This window comes from Xiphias gladius, chromosome 21, assembly GCF_016859285.1.
Source record: "Xiphias gladius isolate SHS-SW01 ecotype Sanya breed wild chromosome 21, ASM1685928v1, whole genome shotgun sequence".
NCBI lineage: Eukaryota > Metazoa > Chordata > Actinopteri > Istiophoriformes > Xiphiidae > Xiphias > Xiphias gladius.
Genome location: NC_053420.1, coordinates 5,351,406 through 5,360,395, shown reverse-complemented (window position 1 = coordinate 5,360,395; position 8,990 = coordinate 5,351,406). Strand labels below are relative to the sequence as shown.

At 43.2% G+C, this 8,990-nt stretch overlaps 2 protein-coding genes across 4 annotated transcripts; one reads left to right on the top strand and one right to left on the bottom strand.

Annotated features, from left to right (window-relative positions):
- Positions 1-686: 686 nt before the first annotated feature.
- On the bottom strand, positions 687-3,251 carry tma7 (translation machinery associated 7 homolog). The gene is made up of 4 exons (XM_040115628.1): positions 3,118-3,251; positions 2,506-2,561; positions 2,079-2,166; positions 687-1,159 (listed from the first exon to the last, which is right to left on the bottom strand). The coding sequence occupies exons 1-4, from the start codon at positions 3,131-3,133 to the stop codon at positions 1,125-1,127; spliced, it is 195 nt and encodes a 64-aa protein (XP_039971562.1). The 5' UTR covers positions 3,134-3,251; the 3' UTR covers positions 687-1,124.
- On the top strand, positions 2,713-7,478 carry ccdc51 (coiled-coil domain containing 51). Of its 3 annotated transcripts, none has more exons than XM_040115627.1 (7): positions 2,713-2,888; positions 3,881-3,967; positions 4,047-4,257; positions 4,421-4,558; positions 5,005-5,169; positions 5,518-5,724; positions 6,621-7,478. In XM_040115627.1, the coding sequence occupies exons 2-7, from the start codon at positions 3,963-3,965 to the stop codon at positions 7,209-7,211; spliced, it is 1,317 nt and encodes a 438-aa protein (XP_039971561.1). In that variant the 5' UTR covers positions 2,713-2,888; positions 3,881-3,962; the 3' UTR covers positions 7,212-7,478. The 3 variants fall into 3 exon arrangements, with proteins under 3 accessions (XP_039971561.1, XP_039971559.1, XP_039971560.1); XM_040115625.1 differs by lacking the exon at positions 2,713-2,888 and adding an exon at positions 3,268-3,395; XM_040115626.1 differs by lacking the exon at positions 2,713-2,888 and adding an exon at positions 3,269-3,366.
- The last annotated feature ends 1,512 nt before the right edge of the window (positions 7,479-8,990 follow it).

The window sequence follows — 8,990 nt, the reverse complement described above, 5'->3', positions numbered from 1 at the left end:
TACAAAACTGAGAATGTCAAATTAAAAGGCACCCTGTGGAGTTACGGAGCGATGGTTTTTATGAACAGGTGGAGTCGTTCGCATTACTGCCGAGGATTTCACACTGCTCCTCTGCTTGATAGGCGGCGGTGGTAATGCTCCAACACCACCATAGAAAAAAACAACAAACAAACAAAAAAAAAAACATCTTTGCAGATGTGTTATCAGGAAGGAAATGTTTGTTAGGCCTCAAGGATACAAACAATGACTTTTTGGAGGAGAAACAGTGACTGTACACATTACTACATTTAAACACCACATATAAATCAAGTTTATAGTGTCGTAAATGTAACTGTTATTTGACAATAGGCCGAAGCCGGTCATAAAATCTTGATTCTTTAAGTAGAAATGACTATAAATGGTGTTAGAATTAATTTAACCTGGCTCCTGCCTAGTCACGGTCACGTCTTGAGCCTCAGTTGTGTGACAAGCTACAGCTACTGGTCATGTCACTGCTTTTACGAACACAACACAACAACATAACACTGTACCAAAGCAAATGATTGATTTAATGAGGTCTAAAAACAGTCAGTAACCTGGGGTTTAAAAGGAAAACTTCTTTGATATTGTTTTATTAAACACGGTTTGATGGTTGAGATTCTTGATGGATTCCTTTCCAAATAAAAAAAAATAAATAAATAACAAGCAGTAATTACAAAAAACTTTATTGGTATCTCCCTCTTTACAATTTTAAAAAAAAAAAAAAAAAAAAAAGAGCTTGGGGTGATGTGTTTCTGATAAAGTTTCACATGGACACAAAACAAGATAAAACAGACATCAGGTTTTTTTCCAACGCTTTCCATTTCTAAATTGCAGACCTTCGTTTCTAAACTGCATTTGAAGATTTGGGTCAGTGTGTATGACTGAGTGAAGTGTTCTCAACAACAAGTGTCACAGTGTGAAACCTTTCAGTACATGCCATTGGGGAGTTATGATGTGGCAACAGATCTTCCTGTCCCTTAAATCCTCAAAATTATTAAACTCTTTCTCTGTACACTTTCACTGCTGGAGGAGCTAAACACCAGGGGCGAGTTTTGAGTTTTGACAGGGTTCATGTTTAGCAGAGCAAACTGGAAGCTCAGATTTTACTTCTTGCCCGATTTCTTGATGCCGCTACCACCTGGAGGGGAAAAAAAAAAAGAGACAGGTAACCAAACCTCTAATCTGGACAACTAATACCAGAGGTCAAAATTGTGGCTGCACTTTTTGTTTTTAGTTTGTAAATCACAAAGAGCTGCTCATGTGTTTGTGACTAAAAGGCAGACTATAAATGAGATTTGAGGTCACTTTCAGTTGATATGAATTATTGCATGCGAGCTGTAAATGATCAGCACGACCACATTACAGTCAACACTTAGTATTTGGACAGTTAAACTTTTTTTTTTTTGCACATTCAGTTGTAAATATAATAATGGATATTATACAAAGTTCCAAGTCTTAGACACTTTTCTCGTTTTTATAAGAAACCTTTCACGTTATAACAACATATCACTTTCTCTCAATATATCATTATATATACATAAATATATATATTCGTATTTGTTACGAAAACTAACTTCTCTCTCTCATAATACATAATAAGCTGTTATGCTGTTATATGGCATAAAATGTAACTTCAGGAGACACTGTAGCACATGACTGATAAAATACTGACAAAATATTGATGAACATATAAAGTGATTATCTGGATTATCTGGTGTGTTTTATGTATTATGGCCGTGGGTTGCTTGCGTTTTTCTTGTGCGCCTACACTATGTGTCGTCATTGTCTGTGCGTTTGGTATCAGGGATTGTCCATGACCAGGCTACAACTCGGTACCGGTCAGCGAAGAGTAGCGATACCAGATGACAGACGTTGGAAGTATTGATGAGAATGGTGCCACATGACTACGACCACCCTCCCACATGTCTAGATCATTGCGTTATATGGTTATCCATCATGTTTTGTGAGTGCTCTCCGCTACACTGTCTGTTCAGCCGATGGACAAAGCTTGTCGTTACAACGGGAAAGTTCCCCGTCTACCTCTCCGTGGGTCTTACCTAGAGGTCCTTTCCCTGAAGCTTTGGCCTTCATTGCCTCCATCGCCTTCTGTTCTTCCTTTTGCTTCTGCTTGAAGGCCACATCATCCTGCAGACACACACGTCAGTTTACAATCCTTCGACTACACTCCTTCCATAGAAGGACCACGGTTTTATGCTCCTCTTAAATTTAGGTCACAACTAACCGTTGTTTATGGCCATTTTTGAAATGAAATTATTAATCTCTTTAGACCCAAATTAGTGTCACAGCTTCCCGGGGACCAAACGGCAGACAAACACAAACACCTGGGGCTCCGTGGAAAAAGTGAGGTGCGTTTATTTTTCTGTATTTTTCCGGCGTTTTGCAAGCGATTACTCCAGAAAACCGTCGTCCTGCGGACTCGTGACGGATGAACGGTACAGCCCGAGAGGCAAGGGGGACACTTACGTCATCCATTTCCTTGGACTGTTTCTTGGGCGCCTTCAGCGGCTTCTTCTTGCCTCCTGCGGGACAGCAAACGAATGGACAGTCGGTTAGCTCGATGCCTGCCTAAATACCAGACGCGAGCTGATGGTGTGGCCGGGACGCCACACCGGCACTCCTTTTGATAAAAAAAAAAAATCTCTCGATTTAATTTAAATATTGTCTGACTGGTACACCGTGACCTGTGAGCAGAGAAGACCTGCTTTTCCATTTAATATGTATCCAGTGGTTCGAGAAGACAGTATAAAATTGAACTAGCTAAATGATGTGTCGCTTGGACAAGTTATAAGCTGGATGCCTCAGACAACGGCTAATGATTCGTGCATGGTTTAAATACATTGTCTTTCGTGAGTAAATATGTTAACCGACAGTAAAAAAAGCATAATGTGGCAGATTTTGGGTTTAGTTTGGTGAAAGAGAAGGTTGTCAGCTTTTTGCTCTCCTCAGCAGCCGTTAGCAACAGCTAGCTGACCCGGCCAGTGAAACACGCTCCACTGAGCTTTATTACGCTGTCAAAAATTATCTTTTACATTGGCCGGAATTTAAACCAGACCCTCTGCCGAAACCACGTCTTACCTTCTCTGCCAGACATTTTCAACTGGTTACACTTCTCTGAAGGAAAGAAATAAACGTTATTTTCGTGGCGAACACAACCGGCTGCCTTGCTAATCCGCGCTGTAAAGACCCCGGTGAATTCTGAACCGGAAGTAGAATCACCGGGTTTTTTTTTTTTAGTTGTTGCCTGAATCAAATATCGCTCGGCTGTTAGCCGTTTCATTTGAGACGCTGCCAAGTTAGCCAAAAGAAACTTCACCTGTGTGACATGTATGTTTTTACAACATCGAAGAAAAGCGGTATATTTATTTTGATACCTTCTTGTGTGTGTGAAACTATCACAGGATTTCACAGACAGTACACGATTAAAAGGTCACTTTAACTGTTAGCAACGCGGAGCTAAAAGCTGGCTAGTCGAGAACGAAGCAGGGAAAGGAACAGAAACAATTTTGATAGATATTATACTAATACTAAAGCCCCGTAAACGTTCTCCTCGTGTAGTCTGTCTGAATATTCATCCGATTTGTCAGGTCAGTAGCAAAAAGGCGTGTCGTATGTCAGGAGCTGGCCTACAGTATGATGATGACAGTCGTCCGTGTGTAGCTAAAGTCATTCATCGTGCTGTATGTAGACTGCATGTCAGTCATGTTCCCCCCCCAGGTCTGACACAACGGTAGAAGTCTAGCTGATGGTCTAAATAAGACACCAGGAATTTGTGCAACATGCAAAGTTGAATTAATTGGATTTTTTTTTTTTTTTTTTTTTTGGGGGACTGTTCTCACAGGTTCCTGTTCCAGTGTTAGCCCTGTAGCTGCAGTGGAAGTGAACCTCTGACAGTTCTCCAACTGCACTTCTGCCCTTTCTCAATGAGGTACTCCTGCACAATACGGCTGCTCCTACATAAAACACAACACCTAGGCTGATGACTAACAGTACCTTTACTGCGTCAGGTACAGAGGAGCGCAGATCTGTCTCTGGGCTCACGGCTCGTGCTGTCTGTCCCGCCTCTCCCTGCCCGGATCTCTCTCTGGCAGAGTCGCTCCGGTCCGAACCTACAGCTCTCACCATCAGCCTGGAGCCCCCCCACCCACTAACCCTGCACCTTCCGATGGGAAGGGTGGAGCTGAGTTGGCGAAGGAGCGTGCCCTAGCTGCCTTACAGGTACAGGAAATCCCTCTTCTGACTGCTCGTAACAACTCTCCATGCTGATTACCACTGATTTATTTGTACGGTACTAACAATTTTTTGATTAAAAACATTATGATCTGATACTACAAATGAACACAGAACCGAACTGAAACACCGCCTTCTCTCCCTCCTCTAGCAGGCAGGTGAGTTGGGGCGGCAGTGGGGCCAGAGGTCGGCTCAGTCGGCCTCCGTGACAGTCAACCACTGGTGGGCCAGGTACGAGGAGTTTGTCGGGCTTAATGAGGTCCGCGAGGCTCAGACCAAGGTCACTGAGGTCAGCAGACAGTAAGAAGCATCTCAACTTCTCAGTTTAGTCGACCCGCACTGATGTAAACGGGGTAGAGAAAACATGAGAAACACCTCTCAGTACAACACGGTACAATTTTACAGCACCACAGACTAGAACTTCCATAAAGTGTAATCGACACCTGTTCAAAACAGTTTCCACAAAAACTGAGCACCTTCCGGTGAAATTTGTTGCAGGCATTTGTTTTAGGCCTGATTCGGACAAGATTTATATTTCTCAAAGGAATGTCAGGTGCTTTTAGTATAATGAAAACTGGTGATTGATTTTTAATCCCGTCTGTAGCATGGGTATAACTTTTCAGCCCAGAACTTGAATAGCACTTTTCGCCACTTCTTCTTCTTTTATACATCAGATTCCATTTACAGGTCTCGGGGTGTACTGCTGTGTGACAGATGTGGGTGTGTTTCTTCTAGGCCGAGGCGGCATTCATGGTGGCCAGAGGGATGGTGCGCGAGGCACATGCCAGCCTGGAGGCCCTGCAGGGCAGGCTGAAGGAGGTCCGAGACCGGCTGGACAGAGTTTCCAGGGAGGAGGCTCACTACCTGGAGTTGGCCACGATGGAGCACAAACTGCTGCAGGTTAGCTGAGGCCTTTGAAAATGTGCCTAAAGCAGGCGGTGCGGTAACTGTTGTATGGTGGTTTTAGTTTTTACAGTGTTTGAGATCCAGATAGCTTGATGTCAGAAGAAGAAAGGGAACTACAATTATTCTGCATAATAAATTCTAGAGTTAACCACAGTGGCACATTACCTCCCACCGTGGCCACAATTATCATCATGCGATGATAATTGTATAATCTGAAATATAGTTCTTAGTCCAGACACAGAGATCCGTTCATAAACGAGCCTTTTTATTGAATAACAGGTCAGTTGATGGACTTGAATTCATAATAAACCACCCGTCCCTTGTGCTCTCTCCTGACCGCAGGAGGAGCGTCGTCTACGGACAGCGTATGAGAGAGCTGAGGGTTCGGAGAGGGAGAAGTTCGCCCTGTTTTCAGCAGCCGTCAGGGAGAGCCACGAAAAGGAGAGGACGAGGGCGGAACGGACCAAGAACTGGTCCATCATCGGCTCGGTGCTCGGAGCCCTGATCGGAGTCATGGGATCGACATACGTCAACCGTGTCCGTCTGCAGGTGAGGAGGGTTGATGGTGGCATTGCCGGTGAATTCTGCTCTGCTTTTTTAGTTCAACTTTTGGTTGAACTAAAGCAGGTAAATGTGGACTCCAGGTGTTCAGTGCACATATAGACTAGTCGTTGCCAACGAATCTTCAACCTGAATTGACTCTACCGAGTCACCGTTGCCACAGACTGAATCTGCAGCTTTTAGCAGTGGGGCTCCTCTAACTGATGGCTGAGAGTGCTGTTGTCAGCTCAGCTGTAATGAAAAGTACATCACTTCCATAGCTTTTTAAAAGACTGCGTGAAATCCACAGAAACAGTCATAATCTGATAACTCTCACAAATAAGAGGGTGCTGAGCTATTAACCTCATAAACAGTTCTTTTTAGGCCTAGTTTTGTACTGAACTGAACCTCAGACTAGTATTATAACCAACTAATTATTGAATATACGAATGACTTTATTGTCAGATGTCTTAAAATGTCTTGTTTTTGTTGACCAATAGTCCTAAACCTGAAGATATTCAGCTTCCAATTATTAAAAAATAAAAAACAAAAACACAGAGAAAAGCAGGAAATCTTCACCTTTGAGAAGCAGGAACCAAAGAGTGGTTGGCATAAAATACTTGGACCTGTTTTCATGAATTGATTATTATTTTAATTTTGAATACATTATTTTTAATAATTAAAATGAATTATTATTATTTGACTATTATTATAAGACTTTTAGTCTTGTTGATTTTTTTCGTCTCTTTTCTACAAATCACACATATTTTAAACTTTCGATTTTCCATATAAAGATGCTTTTGTTTCTGGTGCTGTCTACTTTATCTGTACCAGCACCTCACCAGGGCACCGTTGTGCTGTGATCTTAGCTTCAGCTGATGCATCTTCACCTCTTTCATCTGTAGGAGCTGAAGAGTCTGCTGCTGGAGGCCCAGAAAGGTCCGGAGAGCCTGCAGGAAGCCCTCAGAGTCCAAGCTGGAAACCATCGCTCCCAGCAGGACGAGCTCCGAACGCTTATTGACAGCCTCAGATTCACTCTGAATGACGCCTTCACGCAGAGGGGCGGCGTCCTTCAGGACAAGGGAGGTCCGACCCCAGACTCACTCGGTGCCTCTCTTTCAGCCTTAAAAGACCTCCACGTCAGTAGCCAAAGGACCCAGTCCCTCCTGGAGTCCCTCCCGCCACAACTGGGACAACTGGAGCAAGGCGTTGGTAGAGTTGAGAGCGAATTGTCAGTGGTGAAGAGGCTCCTGGACACCGCACCACCGGCTGAAACACAGGCGGCCGAGCTGCCGTTGGCAAGACCCGCGAGAGCAGAGAGACCAGATGGGGGAGACCAGCGGGAATCTGAGGCGGTGGTGAGGCGTCTGGAGGAGGCCCAGAGGACGCTGGGAGAACGAATCAGAACAAACACTGTTTATAATGCTGTGTTTACCTACACCGCCACCGCCATCACCATCGCTGCCGTCTACCTGCTGCTCAGAGGGACTGCTTAGACATGGTACCTCCAGTTTGAATCTGTTCACCTGCACTGTAACACTGTCATTCTCTGGGAGTAGCAATCTGAATTATGTCAGAATACAACATTCACGTGATTGGGAGTAACTCAGTTTCTCTAATAAACTGGTTACAGGCGTCGATTTGGGCTTATCTACTGCCGCCGTTTACTGCACTACTGAAGCTGAGATCGACTGGTCGCTTCTTAACACTTAAATCCTGTGATTTCAAGATAAAACATTAAAGGAAGTTAACAGGAGCCCTCAGCAATATTAATATTCATCACCTCTTTTTTCCCATCACTATACAATAAATATTTAATTCAATTGTATTAATGATATAAAACAGAGAAAAAGCAGCAAATCCTCACAGTTGCAAAGCTGGAACAGGAATATTTTACTTTGTTTTTTCTTGATAAATGAAATAATATCGAAATGACATGGATTCAGTTTTAGAAAAAACTTGAAATGAAAAACTGTCCTGATTATTCAGCTAACAAGTGAGTGCCAAGCGAGTTTTTTTTATCCTGGGTAACTTTGATTCAGCCTTGCAATCATCAGCCTTGTCAGTAGTTGGACCAGCTCAAGCTAGAGAGACCACAAATTCTCTTCCTGATCCCACTTCTGGGATTCGTTTCCAGTCTCTTCCAAGCTGAAACAGCACAGCACTGGAGTTGCACTGTTGCCACACACAGAAGGAGACTCCATGACATGTTCGTTTAGATTTGGTTGATTCCATTCACCAGATAATTGAGATCAGAAAAGAAAATTTTATTTCACACAATAGGAAATTGTGCTCGAGATCGGTGGAAGTATATACACCTGAAGGGAGCAATAATGAGAATAAATGAACGGTGAGTTTTTAAAGATCAGTGTAAGAAAACATTGTCATGTGAACCGACAAAGGTGGAGAAAACATCAAATCAATTTATAAGAAAAATTTCCCTACCAAGTCTCCTTACCTGCCTTTAATCACTTCAGTCCTCATTGTTCTCGGGATGAAATAAGAAAAGCCAAATTACCAAACGCTACCTGCAGGAGAAAAATGTAGGAAAATGTTAATGAAGTTTGGCAGACACTGTCCTCAGCAGCGGCATTCCTTTTTAAATCTCCTCCAGTACTTAACTCCACCGGTTGTTGTGTGTTTTCATGTCGGTCTGTTTGTCATGTCGTTGACAGTGTGCACTGAGTTGGATGACGATTGCTGTGTGCGTATTAAATGTCCGAATGGAAAACTCTTTGTTCTGCTGAGGGAGTGACTTCATCAGCTGTATAACAACTGACCAACCACTTCACTGTCTGCCTGACTCACTGATGAAGACATACGCACTTATTTTTCTCACACGCTAAACAATCAATCGACTTTCAAAGTTGCTGCAGATTATTTTTCTGTCGACTGAGTAACCGTTTCAGCTCTAGTCAAATTTGAGCAGGTCAACATTTAAACAAAGGGGGATAAAAAGAATATTTTTGAGTGTGGGGGTTCGTTCTTGACCTTGGGAGCACATTTATTAACCAGGAATATTTAGTCGCTTTCGTGAGGTTTTCATGGCGCCTACGCTCACGGGCGCTGTAGTCAAGGCTAGATAATGAACCGAGCAAAGCAGGCACCTGACCCAGAAACCTCATGTTGAAGTGTCTTGATTCGAACTGTTGTCTGATCATGTTCCCGAACGATCAAATGAATGAACGAATGATCAGATCATTGAGGCACTGAGGTGCAGTTTTAATCTGCTTCTAAAACACAACCCTACACGATGGGGAGGAAAGACTGTTTAA

Coding starts and splice junctions, on each gene's coding strand:
- tma7 (XM_040115628.1), bottom strand. Junction 2,167..2,505: donor AGTCCAAGGAAATGGATGAC/GTAAGTGTCCCC, acceptor GTGTGTCTGCAG/GATGATGTGGCCTTCAAGCA. Junction 1,160..2,078: donor TTCAGGGAAAGGACCTCTAG/GTAAGACCCACG, acceptor TTTCCCCTCCAG/GTGGTAGCGGCATCAAGAAA.
- ccdc51 (XM_040115627.1), top strand. Junction 4,559..5,004: donor CTCAGACCAAGGTCACTGAG/GTCAGCAGACAG, acceptor TGTTTCTTCTAG/GCCGAGGCGGCATTCATGGT. Junction 5,170..5,517: donor TGGAGCACAAACTGCTGCAG/GTTAGCTGAGGC, acceptor TCCTGACCGCAG/GAGGAGCGTCGTCTACGGAC.